Genomic DNA, 25,198 nt, shown 5'->3' with positions numbered 1-25,198 from the left:
CTTTTCTTTTCCTCCTTAGAACTTCGTTCTGCTGCTGAAGTTTTAGCTTCGACCGAGCTTTGTTGAGCTCACTTCCGAAGCTTCTTCGATGAGCTGCTTGTTGGCATTCGTCCGTGAAGTTGTTGCTTCCAGGACTTCAGTCGACAACAAGAAGGCAAGCTTGTATTGTTACATTCATTGTATTTACTTCTTGTATTCCTTGTATTCTATCTTGCTGTTGCGAGTTATTGTGGCGAGATTTCTCCACCCACAAGGAGTATCTATTAGCCGGGTTTCCGGGGACTCATCCACCGACGGATTGGTAGGCTTCGTCCACCTTACGGACACGCCGAGGAGTAGGAGCCCTAATCTCCGAACCTCGTTACATCCTTGTGTTAAGGTTTGGTTTCTTCTCTTTCGTTTCTTTGTATTTTCCGCTGCGCTAACACGTTTTGTAGAAAGAAACGACGATTGGGGTCGGCTATTCACACGCCCCCCTCTCTAGCCGAGTACGAACGATCCTATCATATCACCGGTCCAAAACCGGTTCAAAATCAGACCGGTTTCGAAGTAAAAAACCTTTATTACTTCATCAAGACCAATAAAATTACCGAAGTAATTGAGGATATATTACTGCATAGATAACATTGTCTAACGAAGTGTAAAGAAGGTACGACTTCACAATTGTTTATATTATGGTGTAGTAAATAGTTAATATTACTTCTGTATATTTTAGCTTGATCGAAGTAATTGTTATTGTAATACTTCATCGTAGTATGGAAGTAGGAAAGCATATTTTACTACACTTCAACAATTTACGTTAACGCAGTAATACATACGAACGACTTCAACAATTTTAATCAGTGACAAAGTAAATAGTTTCTTTAACTACGACAACATTTAAATATACCGAAGTCTTATGTATTGTATTACTTCATCATTTTTACTTATAGTATCGAAGTAGTTGACTATATTTTATTACAATACAAATTTAATTGACAAAAGTGTATATCAAATATTTTGCTATAACACAATAATTTTCATCACCAAAATTGAACAAATATATCACAAATATCTGTCAAATACAATTCAAAAGTGTATTCATAAAAGAAATGTTTAAGCATAACCTAAAAACTTTTGTATCCATAAATCTCTAAATACAATCTAAACTTTATATCATAGCCTACACTTAGGCACCCACATAGAAATAGACAAATTCGCTCCATTCACTTCTGACTTCATCATACTGAGATTGATTGTAATACTGTTTGTTCTTTGATGCTGCAAACTGAATCATTAACAAAAATTTGAGGATCAATGAAAAATAACTTAATATTTTATAAATAAAATATTTCATAAAGAAGAAATTCACCTTTCTTTCCAATTGTGGATATTCATCTAAGACTATCTCTTTCATATATCGCATCACACAATATCCACATTTAACACCACCATTTTGTTTAAGATTACCCTAATGAAATTGAAAATGTCATGCAAGAAGTCACAATCCAAATAATAAGAATTATTAATTGATGTCTAAATATATAGTCACAATACATACTGTCAATTGTTTAAAACCTGGTCCTTTTGAAATACCCCTTGATGCATTGTATATCTTGACCCCACTACATTGTAAAAATAGAAAATTAGTTTTTTAACCTATAATGAATTGAATGCATTCAAAATTAGCATAAGTTACGACTTACTTGGTCACAATAGTTTGCCAAGCATGATCTCGGTTCCTGTTACTCAAAGAGTCCAATAAATATATCATATTCTTATCTTCATTAATTATAGTCAAGATCCAATGGTACCTGCACAAAAAAAATATAACATTGACTAGCATGTAGTAGGAAAAAATAAATAATTAAAATCTTACCCGGTGTTATATGGGATGAAGCATATGCTATCTCTGTTTGATGCTCCCAACTGAGCAGCAATATGTTGTGATAATTTACTACCATCTTCACCCACACCGCATGTAGGTATGTGACCAGGATCCACAAATGACACATACTCAGCTCTATTTTCTTTCTTCATGTATTTGTAAAGGTAACTGCAAGGTAATGGCAAAGTAATGAAAAATCTAAATATACCCTATGTAAACCAAAGCAAAAGCATGTGAACAAATATTGTGAACAAAGCAAAGCATGTGAACAAATATTGTATTTAACATATAACATACCCCATGTAAACCAAAATGTGTCTGGCACCTATCTCTTTCATCTCCATAAAGCATACGATATCTTCTCTTAGCAACCATACACTTTTAGGACGTCCAAACATAGCTTCATCAAATTCTATGTGTATGCTCTCATCTTTAGGCATCAATCTGATAACATACGAGTAGATATACTTGCATGCCATCGGTAAAGTTTTCTCAATTTCCTTGTACTTGTCCTGATCACCATGAACATCCGAAGGAGCAAATGATAGATGTTGTACATTCTTCTTGAACAAGATGGACAGTTAAGTGAAGCATGATATCGAAGAAAGATGGGGGAAAATATTGCTCCAATAAGCAGAGTGTAACAACCAAGTCAGATTGTAGCTTATCTAACTTGGCTACATCTATAACCTTGCAACAAATATCTTTGAAGAAAAAGCATAATCTTATGATGACATATCTAACATGTTTTGGCAGTGCATCACGTATGACTATTGGCAAGAAATGCTGCATTAAAACATGACAATCATGGGATTTCAAGCAAGTCAACTTCAACTGATCCATGCACACAATATTATTCATGTTCGAAGAGAAACCTTCTGGAACTTTTATATCCTTTAATGACTTGCACACTTGCAACTTTTCTTTTTTTTGTGAATGAGCACGCAGCAAGAGGAAGATATGTTCTTTTCTCCCCAACTATAGGTGTTAATTCAGGTCTAATTCCCATCTTAACCATGTCCAACCTAGCTGTCACATTATCCTTGGTTTTTCCTTTAACATTCATCAAAGTATTAATGAGGGATTCAAAGACATTTTTCTCGATATGCATAACATCAAGACAATGCCTTACATGCAGGTGTTTCCAGTAAGGAATATTAAAAAAGATTGACTTCTTCTTCCAACATTTTCTAAAATTTGTCACTCCTAAATCTTTTTCTTCTATATTGACTTCCAACTTATTAGCCTTTGCATTCTTTATTTTCCCTTTCACACTTATCTTCTTTCCAAACTCACACCTTATGTCAGAAAGTTTGTCAAACAACTTAATCCCAGATAATGGTCTAGCTGCTTCTCCAAGTTCCTCCATGCCATTAAACTCCTTCATTTGCCTACGATATGGATGAAACCGTGATAGGAATCTTCTATGGCCAGCAAATGACATTTTCTTCTCATTTTCCAAGTGTCTTGCATAAGTATCTACTCCGCATATTGGACATGCATAATAACCATGTGTAGTACATCCACTAAGGTTACCATATGCAGGAAAGTCATTGATGGTCCATAATAAGACTGCTTTAAGAGTGAAGAACTGCCTGCGATAAGCATCATAGACTCCATCAACTCCTTCCCACAATCGTTGCAAATCTTCAACTAGCACCTCCAGATAGACATCAATATCATTTCCAGGCTGCTTAGGCCCTGAAATGAGCATAGTTAGCATGATGTATTTCCTCTTCATACACATATTTGGAGGTAAATTATAGTTGACCAACATGATTGGCCAACAACTGTACCGACTGCTAAGGTTGCTATGAGGATTAATGCCATCAGCTGCAAGTGCTAGGCGAAGATTTCTTGGCTCACTTTCAAAGTCAGGCCACATATGATCCACCAACTTCCATGATGGTGAATCAACTGGATGACGTAACTGACCAACAACTCTTGTAGAATCTGCATGCCATGTTAAATTTCTCGAGGTCTCTAAAGATTTAAACATGTGCTTAAATCTTGGAATGGGAGGGAAATACCAAACCACCTTAGCAAGAACACCTTTCTTCTCAACCTTGTTTTTGTTTAGCTTCCACCGTGACAAACCACATCTAGGGCAACTTATGCAGTTTCCATATTGCTTCCTATAAAGAATACAATCATTTGAACAAGCATGAATATTTTCATGAGTCAACGCTAAACAACTCAAAGTCTTTTTTACATCATACATTGAGGATGGTAGATTGTAATCATTTGGTAGCATATCCCCAAAATCTAATAGTAGATCCGAAAATAGAGCATCAGTCATTCCATGCCTTGCTTTGGTATTGTACAGTTTCACAAGTGCACTCAATTTTGTGTAACGTTAACATCCCTTGTATAATGGTTTCTCCGATTCTTCTAAAAATTTCATAAATTCTTCAGGATTTTCTGTATAGTTATCATACGCTGCCTCACACATATGAGCAGTTTCAAAGTTGTCATAATAATTATTAATTGGCTCCTGATTGACACTCCCTTTGACGTTATCATTTTTGGTAGGCTCACCATGCCAAATCCAATTCATATAATTTTGACTAAAACCATGGAAATAAAGATGCTCTAAAATAGACTTAACCGGTCCTTTTTTAAGATTGATACATTTGCAACAAGGACAATGAATATCATTGGGGTCAATATTGGGATTCTGTAAACAATCTCTAATAAACTGTTCCACACCCTCCTCATACTGCTTAGACCTTCTATCCAAATATATCCAGGATTTATTCATTTCAATCAAGAAAAATCTACAAACAAAGAAAATCTGAATATATTAAAGTGAATAAACAAAAGTTAAAAAAATACTGCATGTAGTTCAAAAATGTAGAATCCATGCAATTTTAATTTGTAAAATCTAATGCAAGAAATCATATAGTGACAAAAATCATATAGTGACACTCAATTCCAGAAGTCATGTGACACACAAAAATAAAATTAAAACACACAAAAATCAGATAGTGACACAGATTTTGATTACATCTTCCTCAATAAATATATAAGATACAATTACAGCAAAGAAACAGATTTTGTTTATATAATTCTGTCATTTACTAATGTAACCGCAAGTTCTTTTCAGATAAATATAAGCTTCAATAAAATTAGGAAATCAACTCTCAGAAAATATAAAGAGTAAGATTAATCAGACTATTTAGGAAGTCAATTATACAAAATATTTCCATAAACAAGTAAATTTTGTCAGATTTTAATCAACTCTCAGAAACATGCACGCAAAGACAAGGCATGCACATAGAGACAAGACACCCCACACTCCAAAACATACACACAAAGACAAGACACCCTTTATTTTATGTTTTTATTTTTATTTTTTACTTCGATAGGAACATATAATTGCATATACTCTTTTAAAGTTGAGATAGACACAAATTGTAAAAAGGAATAAGGCATGAAGTGATTTTGTCTCCAAACACAAGCCCAAAGTCACAGAGGTTGTGAAACAATGGAACAACAATCTCTCATCAAATGATGGACCTAGAAAAGCAAGGTATAGGAGGAACTAATTGCATGCACGTGCTCAAGGGGCTATGAATGTTAACAATCAAAAAGGTTAGTATAGTTCAAATGTAAGCGTGGTGTGTGGTAAAAGAATTCCTCTATATATTCTTATACGCTTTTCATATATCTTTTGAAGGATGCCTTGCATTGTCTAGCTCAATTTGTAGTTACAGATGAGAGGATTGCTTGAATATGTAATAACTTTTAGCAACAAAATTCTTTAAATCAAATTCGCTCACTAAACAACTGCAGTGTACTAGATCTCTTTCTTTTCCTCACTGCATTGCAAACAAACAAACAAACTATACCAAACTTTCAAAGATGGACCACCTGCATTGCACAAGACTTCTCTAATGATTAAGATGTGACTTTAAATGAATTTTCTACCATTCTAATGTATCAACAATGACACTACACAATTATGACACTCAATTTATAAATTGTAAGTGTTAGCTAGAAGAATCATATCAGAATATCCTATGTATGCATTGCAATCTTGTACCAAATTGACAACTTAAATGATTTAGGAAGATAGTCTAGTCAATGGAAGCAAAGGTCCAAACTTGATCAAAATCCGATTGTAAAACTAATTAAATGGTTTAGGCAAGGCAACAAACATCAGTAACAGAGTGTAACAACCAAAATGTCAATTGAGTGATAGATTTATGGAAAACTAGAAGAAACCATAGGGAGGAGATGCCATAAACTATAGGGAAGGAGATGCCCTAGAGTAGGAGATGTTAGAAACCATAGGGTAGAAAACCAACCTGGTTGACGAGCTGATGGGGCTGAAGGATCGGATCGGTTAGAGACGGCGACCTCAAACTCGGCAGTTGTCTCTTCTTCCCGTGGCCAAGAAACCTCAAAGAGGAAGACACGGCGCTGCAAGAAAAGGAACGAAGGGGGTGGGATAGGGAAGACGCGCGTGACCGAAAGGGAGGGTTAGGGCGGTGAAGAAAGCACTTCCTCTTCTTCCCGTGACAAAGGCGATGATGAAACCTAGCACTGTCGATCGGGGCGGCGGTGAAGAGGTTTTCGTGAACAAAAACGCTAAGTTATAACTTAGCGTATAATTTATTAATAAATTATTAGGATTTTATTACATGATTAATTGAAAAATTAATAAACTGATTAATTTATTAATAAATAGAAAAATGTTTTAATCGGTTGAGAGTTATTACTTCAGCACATAAACATATGAATTTTATTTTGAGACTTATTACTTCAACAAATATATATTATGAAGTAAAATATCAATAAAAATTAGTAGTGAGACCTACGATTTTTAATCTATAAAGTCTAAAATAAAATATACTTCATTAAATTTATTATCGAAGTAGATTATTATATATTACTTCGTATTTATAAATCACCGAAGTAACTTGTGTAGAAGTCTATACCCGATTTTCACATAGTGTTAGCTCATCATTAAGTACTTTGTCTTCTCATAATTATTGTATTAATTAATATCGGATTCCAAGTTCCAGTTGTTTAAACTAATAGATAAAGAGGGAAGAAATAGAATAAAGAATAATTTTTTATCTATTATTTAAAATAAATAGACTTATTTATAAAAATTATCTAAATAATAATAGAAATATTAAATATTATATATAATAATAATCATAGTAATAAGTATAATAAATTTAAAAATATTAGTTTTATTTTATGATTCATGTCAATTTTGATTGTGATGTCAAATATAATAAATATTAATTGAGTAAAATCAATTCGAGATTATTTTCTATTATTGTCGTTACCCCCGATAAACTCAACAGGAATGACTGAACGTTGAGTTTGAGTGTTAATTTGGTGAAACATTGTCTAGATAATGACTTGGTAAATATATCAGTAATTTGATTTTCAGTAGAGATGTAAAAAAACTGAAATTTGTCAAGCCTCCACACACTCACGAACAAATAAAAATCAATCTCTTCATGCTCTGTACGAACATGAAAAACAGGATTTGTCGTAAGATAAGTTGTTCCAATATTATCACACCAAATTTTAGACGTAGCAATTTGAGAAAAGTGTAATTCCAAAAAAAAGATACTGTAGCAAAATAATTTTTAACGTCGCATTAGCTATAGCTTTATATTCAGCTTCAGTACTTGAGAGAGAGAGATTGTAGGTTACTTCTTTGAAAGTCAATAAACAAGATTTCGCCTAAGAAATATGACATATCCACTAGTAGAACGTCTATTTTCGGGAGATCCAGCCCAATCTCCATCAATGTAGGCAATCAACTCTCGTGAGGACTAACGATATAAAAGAAAATAATGTAGAATAATACCTTTGAGATATCAAAGAATTATCTTAAAACCTTTCTGTAGGGACTTACAAAAATGTTTGATACTCTCCACACCAATCAGAATGAAGGAAGAGTATTTTATGATCAAAATAACGTTCAACATGCTTTTGAAAACAATAAGAAATATCGAAGATATCATATTTTCTTTTCAGAGTAAATATTCAAGTGAACTTACTAAAGTTATCAATAAAAATAACATAGTAAAGAAAACCCTGATTAGTAAAAATAAGAGCAGAACCCCATACATCAGAGTAATTAATTTCCAAAGGAAAGCTAGAATTGCGAGTAGAAGATACAAAAGGTAGTTTATGAGATTTCACTTTCATACAAGCTTCACATAAATGAGATGATGACGCTAAAGAAGTTGTAAACCAAAATGATTAATAATATCCTAAACAAGACGTGCATGCCAAGAGAATTTATCTGTGCATTCCCCAACAAAGGTTTTGAGAGAGGTGAGCTGAATATGATAAGACTATTTTTAGTGTCCCTTTGGAGTAAAATAATTCCTATCGCGAGATCCTTCACAAGACAATGATGAGGATGAAATTCAAAAAATACATTATTATCAAAAGTAAATTGACGTACGGAAAATAAATTTTTAATGATAGAAGAAATATGAAAAGTGTTACGCATGCTAAAGTATGACCACATGAATGGAAGGATGTGTTTCCAATGTGAGTAATTTGTAAACATGAGCCATTGTCTATTTGTACCACGCCAGGTCCATGATATGGCAAATCTTCTATAAGAATATCATACTCTGGTGTAACATGATGAGTCATTCCAGAATATGGATGTCATCCTGAGGTTTCAAGAATCGATGATGTTGCATTAGGAGGGATAGAGAATAAGAATGCTCCAGAATGAGATGTTTGAGAACTAGATTGCCAAGATGATGGAGAGTTGATTTGATGATACAAGTCCTACTAAAAAATTTGAGTTATATCTTTTATAATAATTTTGAGCATAATTACCATAGTTGAAGTAAATATGATAACGACCTCGACTTCGACCTTTGAAACTTCCAATACGATTTTGATGAGCATGTTGGGGAGGAGGCTGATTATGTTGATCAAGTTGTGTAGTTTTGCTAATCATGTGTACCGATAAAGACAGAAAATCTGATATTCTTTGAAATTATATTTATAGAAGCCTTTCATGAGAGGATAACATACCATGAAGAGTTTCGAGTGGCACTTGATCCATGCGAGCCATCACACTGAGAAAAAAGCTATCATATTGAGAAATCAAACCTACAAGAACATGCATTAAGAGTTCTGGATCAGAGACAAGATGTCCAATTGCAGTTAGGTCGTTGGCAATGGTCTTGACTGATTGCATATAATCATTGATAGAGACATCTCCTCGTTGCATAAACTGTAATTGTAAACGAAGATGGAGGACCTGTGCTTGAGAGTGGGATGCAAAAGAATAATCAAGAATTTCCCAAAATTGACAAGAAGTGTTGAGCCTAATGAGCATAGAAAGTATAGACTCAATAATTGATGAGAATAACCAAGTCAAGACTAATTGATCTTTTTAAAATCAAATAGTATAAGATAAATCATCTTTTCGAAGTGAAGATGAAGTACCATCAACATGATCAAGTAAATCAAAAACACAAAGTAAAAAAAAAGAAATTACAATTTTCATAGTAAATAGTTATCATGATCAAGTTTAAAGAAAAAGAGGAAAATATATGAAAAGGAAAATACGTATTTTATGATGATGCAGGGATCTTAATAGAACTTAAAGAAGATAATTTTTTTTGCATTGTTTTTTTTTTTTTTGCTCATTCTCTACTTTTTTTCCCATTTTTTTCCTCTTTCGTTATTTGTTTTTTTTTAATAAAACAGAGAAGTAAAACACAAAAACAAAGGCCAAAAAACACATGAAGAAATAAATAAAATGAGCAAATAATAACTCTGTCTTACTATGATTCATGTTACCAAAGTTATTGTCATCGAAGGAAAAGAATTGTTGAAGAAAGGAGAAGAAATGAAGCTACTGTTGAAGCTACTATTGCTATCGTCGAAGTTTTCATGTTACCGTATTGTAGACGATAATATCAAACTAACATGTAAAAACTCTTATAGCTACTGTAATAAAAATTCGGAAGAAGAAAATTGGAAGGAAGAGAAGATGACTCTGATACTATGTTTAAACTAATAGATAAAGAAAAGAAATAAAATAGAAAATAATTCTTTGATCTGTTATTTAGGTTGTCTAAACAATAATGGAAAAAATTAAATGTGATATACAATAATAAGCATAGTTGATGCGACGATAAAGGGGACCCACTAAGTGTGGGTCAGAGGGTGGAGAAAGTAGCTAACGAAAAAGTCAAAGTCAAGGAGATCAACGCTAGAGAAACCACGGGCTCACCAAAAGTAGGTCGAGCGACAGTCGACGTCAACAGCGATTAAAAAATACCCTCCTCAAACTTTCAAGTCTAAAATAGCAACAATAAAATAAAATAAAATAATAGAAAAGAAAAGAAAGAAGACTCAGCGATTTGACTTGGTTACAACCAAGAATGTTGTTAATCCAAGGCGGTTGAAAAAACGCACTACGAATCTCCTTCACTCTATCAGCTCGCAGGCCGGGATACAATAACGGCACCAAGGCCGAATACACTCTCGGCTCGCAGGCCGGCATATAGACATAGTATGATACCTGAACGACGGCTGCTCGAAGGGTGGCGACAGCTGCCAAGAGGTGTCGGCGGCTACGGCAGTGGCTGTCAGAGGTGACGGCGCTAGACGCCGGAGGCGTTGGCCACTGCTAGAAGAGGCGACACCTGCCGCCGGAGACGTCGCCAGAAGAGGAGGCAGTACTGGACGCCGGAAGAGGCTGTGGTGGTCGCTATACACGACGGCGGTGGCCGCCGGACTCGGCGGCGGCAGCAAAGGCCACTGGACGCTGCGGCTGTGTGCGGCGCTGAGAGGATGAGGGGAGGAGTTGCGGCTGGCGGCGAGGCCAGTCCCGTGGCGGCAGCGGCTGTGAAGCCCAGAAGTGAACACACCAAGTCACACCCCCTTTCCTTCTTCTTGGCGTCGGCGTCGGCAGAGGGGGGACACAGCGAGAGTGGCAGCTCGCCAGCGACGAAGGAGTAGGCGGTGTCTAAAATTGCAGCCCAATATCATAGATATATTTCCGCCAATTGATAATGAAAATGCATAGGTATAAGGAATTCTGAAGCTATGATCCCCAATACGCATAGTTCCATATTTCAACTTCTTGTTTGCAGTAGTTGTTGAATTTATCCCATTGAAATTTACCACAAAAGTGTTATCCTCAATAGAAAGCGGTGGGATAGATACCTGATCAATACAGCAGGTAGTGGCGCCTGTATCTAAAATTGCGTTAACCTTGAACTTTTCTACTCCTTGTATATCAATTTCTACTATCAAATTAAAGAGACCATTTGATCGCCTTCTTGGCTGTTCAGCCTGTTCCATAGAGAAGACCTTTTCTCGTCCTGAATCAATTAAGACATATGCTCCTTCTTCGTCTTCCTCTTCCTCAATCTCGTTATCATTTAAGGGCTTGCTAGGTTGTCCCAGAGACTGGCTAAGCCTCTTCTTCAAATTTGTATTTTCAAGTTCAAGTAAGTCAATTTTTAAACGCAATTCTTCATTTTCTGCATCTACCTCCATTTTATCAGCATCTGTTTGGCGGATTAACTCTGCCTCCTTCAGTTTAAACTCCTGCTTTATTGCCTCTATCTGAAGGTCAGATATCGTCTTGACTGTCTGGACCTCTTGATTTAATCGATCAATTTCTGATTTGGCCCATGAGATGTAATTTTGCTGCTCCTGTATAAGGTTAGTTGGAGAAAATGGAATAGAAACAGACCTTTCCACGGGTATTGTGGTGTCAAAGTAGTTGCTTGTACACATACCACAAGATGTGATCTTGCATACCCCACAATGCATCCTGTGTTTTCGCATTGTCTCTCTTTTACAACCGCTGCATCTTTGGTATTCTGGGGGTATTTCACCATTTACTTCCCAAATATGGTTGCAATCATGTTGTATCTTTGAGATACGAACCATGGGTTGCCATCCGCCACTTTTGCCTATCATATAAGTATTTGTTTGTTCTATGAAGACAAATAAGGTTTCATGGAGTAAAGAATTGACCTGAAGATCTTCTCTTCTGATACGCTATAAATGGCATCAGACATATCATCTCCTTCTTGAACTGATAGAATTTCATAATCATTAGGTAATTCCAGACCTTCAAATATGGCCACCCTCTTGATATTTTTGTACTCCTTTGGGCATTCTCTTGCAAAGTGCCCTTCTTCTCCACAAAGAAAGCATTTGCACTTCTTGTTTCTGACTAAGTGTTTGCGTTTTTCTATTCTTGCATGGGATTGGTGTGGCTTTCCTTTGTATGTTGTTGATTTTCGTACTCCATACTTCTTCTTGGGATTATCATAATATCCCAGTATTGGTATTTGCGAGCAGAAAGAGAGGTCCTTTAATGATCTGCTAAATGTAGCCTTTTTGCATTCTTCTTCCAGGAACTTATATGAAAACATAACTCGAGGATGAACTCCCATTGTGTTGCCCTGGTATTTTTCTTCAAAAGCTTCCTTTAATCTTCTTCCAAGATCACCTGGTAGCTTAAGCCAGAACTTCTCCGATAATTCTGGTCCGGTAAATAGCCTCCCTGTTTTCGCTGCCAAGGTCATATATTCATTCATGAATGGTAAAATATCTTTTACCTGATTGCATGTTAATCTTTCAAGATCTCTATATGCTCGATCTTGCATTTCAGTTGAGCCTTGAAAAGGATCCTCCAGTAAAAATACCCTTCTGATTTGGGAAATAATGTTCTGGGTACCGTTTCTCACATCACTTGAATTAACAAGCTCTTGATATTCATGTGGGTAGTTCATTCTCCACTGGATCCACGTAAGTCTCTCTAACTCCCCCAATAAATTCTCTATGAAATCCGCTTTGTCTTGAGTATCCGTGAAATTTTGTAAGGCCACCACATTTCTTGTAATTGCTTCCCACCTGAGAAAAACATCCTCAACCCTATTTAATTGAGTAGGAAGTACTAGAAGTACACCAGTTTGTTGGTGGGCAGTTGGCAAATTCCACCACTCTGAAGTTTCTTTTCGTTTAAATACCCCTTTTGGTTCTGCAGGACGGCCAAAGCTTACTGGTTCTTCCTTTGGCGCCGGCTGGGGTCTGTTGGGAGGATATCCTACAGGATTCATTGTTGTATCTACATGTGGTCGATAATTTGACACTGCTTCCTGAGAGTAAATTTGCTCCTGTAATTTGGATATCTGCGGGTAATCAATTACCCATTCCGCATCATCTGTAGTAGTAGCTGCTGCAATTATCTCCTTCCCACCACCTTTCGCGAAAGGATTGATGAATTCCTCGTCATCATCATTTGCTGCTGGTGTGTCCTGTAATGCTAAATATTGTAGATATTGGAAGTAATCATCATCATCATCATCAGATTCAGCAATATTTTCCTCAGAAAGGACACATAAGAAATTAGAAGAGGATGAGGAACTTGAAGCATTCGGGTCATCTATATCAAGCAGGGCTTGTAATTGCCTTCTGTATTCTCGGGAATCACGGAGCATACGTCTAGTAGTTGCAATGCTATGTGCCCATGTTCCTTCTGTCAGTTGACAATAGGCCTGATCTTCATAAAATTTATGATCTTCAATAGCAGTTAACCTTGCTTGGTGTTGTATTTGTCTGATTTCCTCCTCAATTGCCTCTGTAGTTTTTAAGCGAATTTCCAAAGGATCTTTACCTTTCTTTGTTGCTGCTGGTATTGGTTCCGGGTCAGGTATTGATTGGAGGTGATAGTCTGTATCATCACAACAATACTGACAGCCTGTGCATAAAGGATTTGCCAAGTACCTGGAGCATATTTGGCTTGTTGAGCCAAACCCTTGATCAGCCCTTGTAGTATTAGCCAGCTCAGCTACTTCCCGTACAGGAGGTATGGTAATTCTTTCCAAGATTATTTGCGCAATGCATTCTTGCTGATCTAAAAATATATCATTGTCAGTTGCATTATAAACAATAATTTTTAGTTCACCTCTGTAATCACCATCAATAACTCCTCCCATTATCATTAGTCCCCTCATAGCTGCACTAGATCTTGGGGCTATCCTTGCATATGTTCCTTTTGGTACTTGAATGCAGATACTAGTAGCCATCATAGATCTTGATCGTGCTGCAATTTCTTGTGGATAACTTATAGCTAAATCATATCCAGCTGATCCTTCTGTCCTTCTTTGAGGTAATACCGCTAAAGAAGAGATTCTTTTGACCAACAGTTCTTCTTCTGGCCTTGTCACTGTAATACGACTAGCCATCCTTTGGACTGCTCTTTGAGTATTATACTGTCGTCTGTGAGCTTGACGGTATTCTCTGATTTGATCTTCAAAGACCCTGGCCTTGTCACTGTTGTAGTTACAGGTGGGTCTTGTGCTCTTGTTCTTGTCATCATTGTTTCTTTACTCTGGCCTGTTCTTCTTCCAGAATAGCAAATGGATCAGTAAAAACCCTTAGTTTACCTTTGGATTCTTTTGGCTTCTCTTGTATAGATAGGGTTTTTATTCTATCCGTTAAGCTCTGGATCAGGTAAGGTTGTCTCTTGTTGAGAATTTGAGCTCACAGCTATCTTATCCTTAATTTTCTTGATTCTTTCTTCAAGGGATTCCAACTTTTCTAGAATACTTACTAGGAGTTGGATCTGTGTATTTGCTTGCTTAATGATGGCTGTGCTACTACTTGTTGCTCCTTTGTATTCTGCTGGTTTGCAGAACCCGAGGGCTGGTGCTTCTATTCCTTCAGTCACTCTTACGGCTTCTTTATAAGAATTTGTTGCCTGAGCGTTGATGTAGCTCATGTAGTGGACCACGTCTCCACTCTTTTTAACAATGATTCAACCTGTGTCAACTTCTTCTGTAAATTTTCTGAAATTTTGAACACTTGTTGTTCTGTTAGCTTTGGTTGTTCTGCAACAATACTTTTTAACTGTCTTTCAGAAAGAGGCCGATTTTCTATAATCTCTTGTGTAAGATTTTCTAAGGCCCTTCTTAATTCCTTGTTTTCCTTCCTGATTTCTTCAAGTTGTTCTTGGATTATTTTGAAATTTTTAAGATGTATTCTACAGGATAAGCAAACTCTGTCGTATATTACTGATAAGTTATGAGCAAGTTCTCTTTTTGTTGGTTGTTCTTTGTTTTGAGCTAAGTCAAGGTATTCTAAGTTTGAGGTATGAGATTTTATATACCATTCCTGAATCTTTTCTTCCCAACGTCTTGACATAAGACACTATTATAACTGTTCCCTATAATTTATCTTACTTAAGAATTGAGGCTTACAGCTTAGAGGGTTCTAAGAGTTTTCTTGCTCACACAGGTGTGCCCTTGGATTTATATTGGCATCCCTTGCCTTTGCTTCCAAGTTAGGACCTGTTCTTTTGCAATCCACCCGTCGTTCCCTGGTCGCCTTATCACCACAAATTTTAGTTTGATAAATATTAGGGCCAAGTTATTCAGATACTACATCAGTTCATGTTTTCGCTATAACTGATCAACAGTTGCAATTCACTAGACATGCCCTTAAGCTTTGTTATAACTGATCAACAGTTGTAATTCACTAGGCTTAAGTTTTAAAGAAAGATATCCTTTATAGCTTTGGGAATACAAGATTTTTGGAGGGATATTAAAAATTACTCATCCTTTCCCCTAAAATACCCTGATAAGGTTTACTCAGCCATAACAACCTTTAGAACAAGCTCTGATACCAAAATGAAGCGTGCTTCTTTTCAAGCAAAATAGATAATGTACAAAGAGAAATACAAGACTAAATTGCAAGAAAAGGGACTTACTTAAACACTCTTAGGCAAGCCTTAAGTCTTAAAGTAGAACTTGAACCGTTGTGCGGTGCGTGTTCTGCAATGAGCTATTGAAGAGAATTTATAGAGAAGATGAGAGTGAATCGGGTGCTCATTGGGCCCCATCGGTCATTCACTTGTCATTTCCCTAGTTCTCTTTACACACAAGCCTATATGCTTGGAAGGTTGGGGAGGAATTCTCATATGGAAGCCAATGAAATTTGATTCAAAGTCCGCAGAACAAATTAGTGCATACGCAAGTGGGAAGTTTTCACCTCCTAAGTCTACTATAGATGCAGAGATCTATGCTGAGATGAATAGCTTAAATAGCTTTAAAATCTACTACCTGGACAAAGAAGAACTTCTTATCAGGACCGACTGCCAGGCCATCATAAGTTTCTTCAACAAGTCATCACAAAATAAACCATCCAGAGTTCGCTGGATCGCGTTTACTGACTTTATTACGGGCCTTGGAATTCCGGTCCAATTCCAACATATTGAGGGTAAAGACAATACTCTTTCTGACGCATTATCTCGTTTGGTTTATGTAATAACAGGTCCATGGAGCCCAACAAACGAAGACGAATTAATACTAGCACAGATAGAGGATTCAACACAACAACTCAAAATCCGGCCCAATGGTCAAGCAGCACATTGCTTGAAGGACCTTATGAATTTTTGGGTCAATACCAAGAAGTCTCAGGAGAATCCGGCCCAAGAACATGCACACCAAGAGAAGAAGATGCGCGAAAACATCTGGCGGACATCGAATGGACTACAGCAAAGAGGCTTATCAATAGCCTGTGGGAACTGTCAATTTGCAAATTGAGAATTTATTTAAGCCTTGAAAAGGATCCTCAATTGAGCGACGGGCGGCGGTAAAGGATCCTCCAGTAAAAATACCCTTCTGATTTGGGAAATAATGTGGTTATCTACAAATTTCCTCAATTGATGAAAATGAAGCTGCGAGCCCAACACGAACCCCCTCCTCTTTGTGCTCTCCGGCGGCGGTAAAGCTCCAGCACCAAGAAAACTCCTCCCTCGATCGTGAACAGTGTCCCCTTTATAACCAACAACCCTATTGATGCCAAATGACCACAATGCCCCTCCCTTCTTCCCTAATTACTCCTATATCCTAATGCTACATCCGGATCACGAGCCTCCCCTTCAAGTTTAGTCGAAGGAGGCGCGAGTCCGACTGACTGGACAGTCTATCACAAAGGCTGAATCAATCCTCCATAATCAAGTCAACTCACAGAACTCATCGTACATGCCACGCGAATGATCGCTATAATAATGGTGTCGCATGAGATGGCAACGATGCCGAGCGAATCAAGTCGACAACCGACCCGATGCCAAGCAAACGACAAAACATCAAACGAGCATCAAAACAACAAACGAGCGACGAGTGCAATGATAGTAGACCGAGCGAATGGGCAATGCTAAGCGCGCGCCCACGAAAGTGACAACCAGTCGATCATAAAATGCTAACCGGGCAAACGGGCGGGCGATGCCGAACGGGCGACCGAAAACGTGACTACTAGTCGATCATAAGATGCTGACTCGACAATCGAGTAGTGCAGAGTAGGACGGTGCCAAGCGCGCGACCGCGAAGATATCGACCGGGTGATCAGAAGGATGTCGATCAGGTGGATAGACGCTGGGCGAACTATGCCGAGCGTGCGACCGTAAAAATGTCGGCCACTCGACCATAAGATGCTGACTAGACCGTCGCGAGAATGTCAAGTGTTTGACCAAGTAATTTAAATGTGGTCGAACAGACGACTGAGCGATACCGATCGGATGACTGAGAGTGCTAAATGGGCAGCCCAAAGAATGTCGACCGAGCGGCCATCAAATGTCGATCGGATTGCCGTAAAATGCGATCGGGAGACCGAGCGAGAGGCAAATCAAAGCTGGGCAGGCATGGAGCCTGAAAAACTAAGCGAGAGCATAACCCGTGAAATTAAGTGCATAAAGATGAAACTCGTGAGCCGAACGGGAGCATCGCCCATGAACCAAAATGTAGCCCATGTGAGTCGAAGGTGCCTGGAAGCGAAGGTCGTGAGCCGAACGAGGGAAATAGATGCTCGCACAGACTGTGCGACCCCGAACGAAAGAGATAGAATATTTGAAAACTGGCCCGAGACCAGTGACGATCACTCAACCCCGAACGGGGGAGATAGAATATCTGAAGCTGGTCCGAGACCAGTGAAGAACGCTCGACCCCGAACGAGGGAGATAAATTCTCTGATAAGCTCGACCCCGAACGGGGGAGATAGATGCTCGCAAAGACCACTCAATCCTGAACGAGAGAGATAGAAGATATGATGTGCGGATCCACGATCGGTGAAGGCTGCTCGACCCCAAACGAGAGGGATAGAATATCTGAAACTGGTCCGAGATCAGTGACGAATGCTCGACCCCAAACGGGGAAGATAAAATATCTGAAGCTGGTCCGAGACCAGTAACGAACGCTTGACCCCGAACGGAGGAGATAAAATATATGATAAGCTGGTCTGAGACCAGCCAAGACCACTCGACCCCGAACGAGGGAGATAGATGCTCTGATAAGCTGATCCGAGACTAGTAATAATCGCTCAACCCCGAACAGGGGAGATGAAATAACTGATAAGTTGGTCCGTGAAGACGGGGGTTTAATGTCGCCGCTCGACGGTCTTCAAGCCGGGGTTTTTATAGTCGCCGGTTCGACTCTAGAGTTTAACGTCGTCGCTCGACGGTCTTCAAGCCGGGGTTTTTATAGTCGCCGATTCGACTCTAGAGTTTAACGTCGCCGCTCGACGGTTTTCAAGCGGGGGTTTTTATAGTCGCCGGTTCGACTCTAGAGTTTAACGTCGCCGCTCGACGGTCTTCAAGCCGAGATTTTTATAGTCGCCGATTCGACTCTAGAGTTTAACGTCGCCGCTCGACGGTTTTCAACAATGAGCTTGCAACTCAGATAATATACGCTCGGCCGATCGGCACGGGGTCTTCGACATCGAGCCGATGACTCGGATAACATACGCCCGACCGATCAGCACGGGGTCTTCGACATCGAGCCGATGACTCCGATAATATACGCCCGGCCGATCGGCACGGGGTCTTCGTCAACGAGCTCGGGGCTCGGATAATGTACACCCGGCCGATCGGTGCGGGGTTTTCATCATCGAGTCGATAGCTCGGATAATATACTCCCGGCCGATCGGCGCAGGGTCTTCGTCATCGAGCCAACGACTCGGATAATATACGCCCGGTCGATCGACGGCGGTGTCTTTAACATCGAGCCGATGACTCGAATAATATACGCCCGGCCGATCGGCACGGGGTCTTCGACATCGAGCCGATAGCTCGAATAACATATGCCCGATCGATCGGCACGACATCTTCGTCAACAAGCTCGGGGCTCGGATAATGTACACCCGGCCGATCGACGCAGGGTTTTCGTCATTGAGTCGATAGCTCAGTTAATATACACCCGGTCGAATGGTGCGGGATCTTCGTTATCGAGCCGACAACTCGAATAATATACGCCCGGCCAATCGACGCGGGATCCTCAATCGAGGAACTACGGCAAATCATATAACTGAAAGAGGAAAGATAATGCAAAAACTAACCAAGGTCATGAGGATGGTAGACTTTTCCGGCGTCGTCCATCTTCACGTTCCCAACCAGGTGTGTTCCCACAGACGGCGCCAATTTGATCCTGTCGAGAAGCTGAGAAGACGAACCTGCCGGTGTGACATGTCTGGAAGGTTGACCGCATCTCCATGACCCGATTGATGATCTGTCCTCTATGTTGACCAAGTCGTCCGATATCTTCTGGTCAACAACACCTGCAACCAGTGATTGGGTTACCCCGATCCCTGGTACCTCGATGCTCGAGGTAGGTCCCGCGAACATATGAGCATCCACATAATAATAGGACAACAAAATAAGTACAAAATGAATACGAAGACGTACCCTGGCCCCGGGGGGGGCGCCGTCGATGGATGGGTGAGCTGATCAAGTCGTCGCTCGGCTCTGGGTAGCAGATAAATATTTGCAAGGCAACGCACGATCTGACTACAATCTCGGCTCGCAGGCCGGAGCACCACAGCGGCACGAAAGCCGAACACTCAATCGGCTCGCAGGCCGGGATACAATAACGGAACGAAGGCCAAATACACTCTCGGCTCGCAAGCCGGCATATAGACATAGTACGATACCTAAACGACGGCTGCTCGAAGGGTAGCGACAGCCGCCAGAAGGTGTCGGCGGCTACGGCAGTGGCTGTCGGAGGCGCTGGCCACTGCTAGAAGAGGCGACACCTGCCGCCGGAGACGTCGCCAGAAGAGGAGGCAGTACTGGACGCCGGAAGAGGCTGCGGTGGTCGCTATACACGACGGCGGTGGCTGCCGGACTCGGCGGCGGCAAAGGCCGCTGGACGCTGCGGCTGTGAGCGGTGCTGAGAGGATGAGGGGAGGAGTGGCGGCTGGCGGCGAGGCCAGTCCCGTGGCGGCAGCGGCTGTGAAGCCCAGAAGTGAACACACCAAGTCGCGCCCCCTTTCCTTCCTCTTGGCGTCAGCGTCGGCAGAGGGGGGAGGCAGCGAGAGTGGCAGCTCGCCAACGACGAAGGAGTAGGCGGTGTCAGCGACCAGGTCGCGGTGGCGCGGAGCAAGGGTCGATGGCGACGAAGCTGCGAGCCCAACGCGAACCCCCTCCTCTTTGTTCTCTCCGGCAGCGGTAAAGCTCCAGCACCAAGAAAACTCCTCCCTCGATCGTGAACAGTGTCCCCTTTATAACCAACAACCCTATTGATGCCAAATGACCACAATGCCCCTCCCTTCTTCACTAATTACTCCTATATCCTAATGCTACATCCGGATCATACACCAATGTTCAAGTCTAGACAGGCAGTGGTGGTTGTTTTTTTTTTTGGTTGATCTGGTCGGGCAAGACCTGTTCCAATAGCATTGCTTAACGGTTATAATCTTGTGGAAACATTTCTTTCTAGGTTGGTGTCCGTTAATCAAGCAGTCTAGTAACACCATCTATTCAAAGGAAATAAAGTAACATGAAACAAATTTCCTTTAATATTAGCAAAAGGAAAATATTGGTATAAAATCCAGATTTGTGTATGTGAAGGAATTAACCTGAAAATAGAGAAGTAGGTCTGCTGAAGGCATGGTTCCTCCGGTGAAGAAGTATCTTGTAATCCAGTCATCTTCATTTTTATCCTGAGTTAAGAGGGAACATTCAGGACATGACATGAAGGCTTTGGGACAAAAAAAAAACTTAGAATGCAAATAGCATTCAGCAGCAACACAGAAAATGGTTCTTTCATGTGATTAAGAAACCAAAAATATACAAACATGAAAATGATGAAATAAACATGTGAGGAATTTGATTTAAAGCAGAGTATTATTTGGTAATCTTCAAAGACTAGTCATCACAGAATGCCGAAACAAACACCAACTAATACACAAAAAGGAGTAAAGAGTACCTCAAAGTGATAAGCAAATGTTTTATGACAAAAGTGATGAATGAAAAACAAGCTATCTTCCTTCATCCACAATGATATCTTCTTAAGAAGTTCCTTATAGTTCTTCATATGCTGCAGGAATTAATGCAACAATTAACTAGTTTCAATGGGGAAAAGAAACTAGTTAGATTACCTCAAACATTTCTATTGAGACAATTCGGTCGAACGAAGCTTCCATTTCAAAATTGCTGATGTCAGCAACAATTATTTCTACATTGGGAAGCTCAAGGTGCCTAAAGATAGTTTGGTGTAAATTTCAACTTTCATGCACAAAACTATGCATACAATATACTTTCATTACTTTAGAAATGACATCAACCTATCAAATCAATGGAAACTGAGAATTTCAAATTAGAGATAAAAATCAATAGAAAACAAGTAGAGCAAAAAAAAAAAAAAGAAGAGCTTACCTACACTGCTCTTCTATGTAAGCTTTCTGAGTAGATGAGTTGCATATTCCTGTGACCTTGCAGTTTTTGTATCTCTTTGCAACATATATTGAAAAGGAACCCCAGCCACATCCTATGTCAAGAATTTTTTGGCCATCTTTCAGTTGAGCTCTTTCACAATACAATTCTAACATTGCATTTTCGGCATCTTCCAATTTGCTTGTTTTGTCCTTGAAGTAACAACAGCTGCAACCAATGGGGAATTTAGAATTTCTAGCAACATACAGGAGTAATCAGCTATGTAAAGGAAAATAATTAAGGATCAAATGTAAATATTATCAACCAGTGCTGTAATGTGTGTGACCACATTAAAGGAGGGGAAGATAAAGAACAGAGGACTAGAAGACCAGTTACTGGTGAGATCGCTATCCAGAACTAATTGTCTAAGTTTGACTTGACCTTCACATTATCGATGTGGTGGATTCATGTTTGATAAATAATATGGATATATCAAATAAAGTTTAAAAAGAAGAAAATAAAACAATAATACTTAAGTACAAAAGTTCAGACTGTGTTTTATTTAGGATGGTAGAGTTTTATCTTGTATGGACATAAGTTATAAAAAACTAACAATATTATTTTAATCCATCTCAACTAGTGTTGTAGCATGCATTGGGGTATCGAGTGTTGGCATGATATGATATTGACTGACACGATTGACACAGCGAAAGAAGAGATATAGTAGTGCCAAGTGTCAAGTAGTATTACTCGTTATTTATCGAAACAATGCATTTTGACCAACCACTCGATACTGTACGAAATTATAATACATGCTTTTAAACATTCCAAGATCTACTCAAATGAGCTTTAATTCTATATTACCCTTTTGCTTAGCTTCCTTACTTTCAAATATAAGCGTCAATTGAAACTTTGTCAAATTGAGAGTAAAACTAGATAGAATCAATTGAATTCTTGTAAAATTAGATTAATTTGGAGAAACTTAGCTGATCTAACCAATTTTCCCCCTGCCATAGCTTGAACTGTAACTAAAATAAATTTGAGCAAAAGATAGTCTTTGTCACTCATTTGAATTCTGGCTTAAATCACTCAACCTTGTTGACAACCAACCTTTCTGTTGCTTACGAGCCTACTAGTTAGACTAACCACCTCATTGGACTCTCTCTTGGCTAATATTAATCCACAAAGGTTATTATCAATAATGCAATACCTCTCTCAATCAATAGTAGCCTTAAAACCCCATCCCTACATATTACTAATTTAGTGAATATTAACAACTTTATGCTAATAAAAAACAAAGGGCATCCCGGTGCACGAAGTTCCCGCTATGCAGGGTCCCAGGGAAGGATTCATTGTACGCAGTCTTACCCTGCTTTTTGCAAGAGGTTGTTTCCAGGATTCGAACCCGTGACCTTTTGGTCACAAAGCAACAACTTTACCGTTGCGCCAAGACTCCCCTTCTAACTTTATGCTAATATATCTTAGTAATTATTTTGATATATTATAACAGAGTCAGATATCACTAAACTGGTAATAATAATAATATTTGTGATTATGATGATTTTTTTTGCTAATAATTAATTTGCTAATTCTACTATTTGTTGTTCAAAATATGTTATCTGTAATGATGTATTAATGAAACACAATATACATTTTCATTATGATTAAAAACCATTTGCTATCTCAAATATAGAATTATTTTATCTTTACTTTTATGGTTTTTTTCTTAACAATTCAATCTCTATGCTACCAATTTGATACAATGACACATTCTTTGATCATCTGATCCTAACACTGATATTGATTTGACGAGCATGATACATTCATATATACATAAAAACAACTAAGTATGAAGATGAGCAACAAAAACTCATTAAATATTTTTCAACATAAATAGAGTCAAAATGAGTATTAAATTAGAGGTATTAGTCATTTAGATATGTAGAAAGATCATTGTTCAGCTTTAGCACCATCTAGTGGACTTTAGAGAATGGACAGTTACAAAACTGTTTTGGATGATAAACCATAAAATTTTAAAAAAGAAGCAGAGTATCAGAAACAATGGAATAAATCAATGAAGGTGTACACCCCATCAGGCAGAAAATTCTAGTTCTGATTTACTGCTGATATCATCCTAGGACATCCAGTGGCTCTGATGCTTTAAAAATTGGCCTTCTTGTTAAATTTGAAGTAGAAAAGCTATAGCTTAAAGAAATGACCAACCTGTACTTTAAATTCTGTCCAAGCACCAACTTGAAAAATGAGGTGGGTAACTCATAGTGTTGGGATTTGGCTTTATCAGTTTCCACAGCTATAGGCATATCTTCAAGAGCTGTTGAAGATATACAAGATCAGAACATTACCACAACTGACAAATGAAACTACTTATATAGTAAATTAGTGGAAACAGTGCAACTTAAGAAAGACAAAAAGGTAGTCTGAGTAGTCTGTCATGATCAGGTCAGTTATAAATAAGTACCATGATGAATAGGGTGGTTTGAGTTTAAAAAAAAAAACAACCAGAATGCAAGGGCCTCTTGCAACAGATTGCACTTTGGATGTGTTCATTGCATCACAAAAATCGTATATTTCTAGGTGAAACAACGATGGAATACACATATTCAAGGAGACAACACATTTCACACAGAACTCTGAATCTAAGACTAGAGCACTAAAATTGTGCTAGGAGAATGAAAATGGAGATGACTAAAGAAACTAGTAAAGTATTGATGGAAATAGAATCAATACAAGATCAAAAACATAATAATTCACTAGCTCAAGTGGGAAAGATACAATGGAGAGAGCCAATGCTACACCTTTAGCTATGCTAAAAGAAAACCTCACTAAACTGCAGAAAGTTTGAATGATATAGAATTCATACTTTGACAAACCAGAATCAATTTTTTTTTTTTTTGAACAATTCTACTTCACAAAATCATATCTTCAAAGTTCTCTTGAAGGGAAGAACAGAAACGAATATTTTAGAAATCAGGACATCAAAAAAAATTGGGAAATGTTCGAAATTTTCGCTCTTGCAGTCCAAGACTACGACGGCTGAATTACATGATCAAAACGCGAAATGAAGTGATTAGGCCAGCAGCAGGCATGGGCTTGAGCCTTACCCTGCTTGAACCGGAGGAGTTCCGCTAGCTGGAGCTCGGCGGAGGGTTGATAGCCGAGGCGGAGGCGGCCTGCGAGGAGTAGCCGCGTCAGCCTCCTGACCAATGCATCCGGGAGGAGGTTTCTCTCCAGCGCAGCCAGCCCCGCCCGAACCGCCGCTTCGTAGGGCATCCGAACTATCGCCTCCATGCGCTCTCTCTCTCTCCTCAAGCTCTCGTCCCCCTTCTTAGCTCTAAGTAACCCCACGGGAAGGGGTGGTTACGTTTTCAGCTGAGAGGAATCATAGAGATGTCAAGGTATAAATCTGTGGGGTCGAATCATAGAGATGTCAAGGTATAAATCTATGAACCCTGTATATCTCATCCTATTCATCACTTGCTCTCTTGGTTACCATTATTTATCTCATTCGTAATGACCTTGGGTTAAGGAGTGAGCGATTTCATCTTTTGTAGTTTCTTAGCTCTAAGCAACCCCACGGATTATCTGAGATGGTAAGTGATGTTTACGTTGCTGAGAACGCGAGGTCAAATCAC

The 25,198-nt window shown here is 39.0% G+C and overlaps 1 protein-coding gene across 1 annotated transcript; it reads right to left on the bottom strand.

Moving 5' to 3' along the window:
- Positions 1-1,075: 1,075 nt before the first annotated feature.
- LOC121987311 ((S)-coclaurine N-methyltransferase-like) lies at positions 1,076-24,933 on the bottom strand. Its single transcript, XM_042541173.1, has 11 exons — positions 24,668-24,933; positions 23,769-23,877; positions 21,549-21,773; positions 21,272-21,371; positions 21,100-21,210; positions 20,750-20,833; positions 2,165-2,379; positions 1,859-2,035; positions 1,541-1,793; positions 1,352-1,450; positions 1,076-1,267 (listed from the first exon to the last, which is right to left on the bottom strand). The coding sequence occupies exons 1-9, from the start codon at positions 24,852-24,854 to the stop codon at positions 1,682-1,684; spliced, it is 1,320 nt and encodes a 439-aa protein (XP_042397107.1). The 5' UTR covers positions 24,855-24,933; the 3' UTR covers positions 1,076-1,267; positions 1,352-1,450; positions 1,541-1,681.
- Positions 24,934-25,198: the final 265 nt, after the last annotated feature.

This window comes from Zingiber officinale, chromosome 1B (genome assembly GCF_018446385.1).
Source record: "Zingiber officinale cultivar Zhangliang chromosome 1B, Zo_v1.1, whole genome shotgun sequence".
Lineage (NCBI taxonomy): Eukaryota > Viridiplantae > Streptophyta > Magnoliopsida > Zingiberales > Zingiberaceae > Zingiber > Zingiber officinale.
The sequence above is the reverse complement of the archived record's forward strand: the minus strand, read 5'-3'. Positions and strand labels throughout refer to the sequence as shown.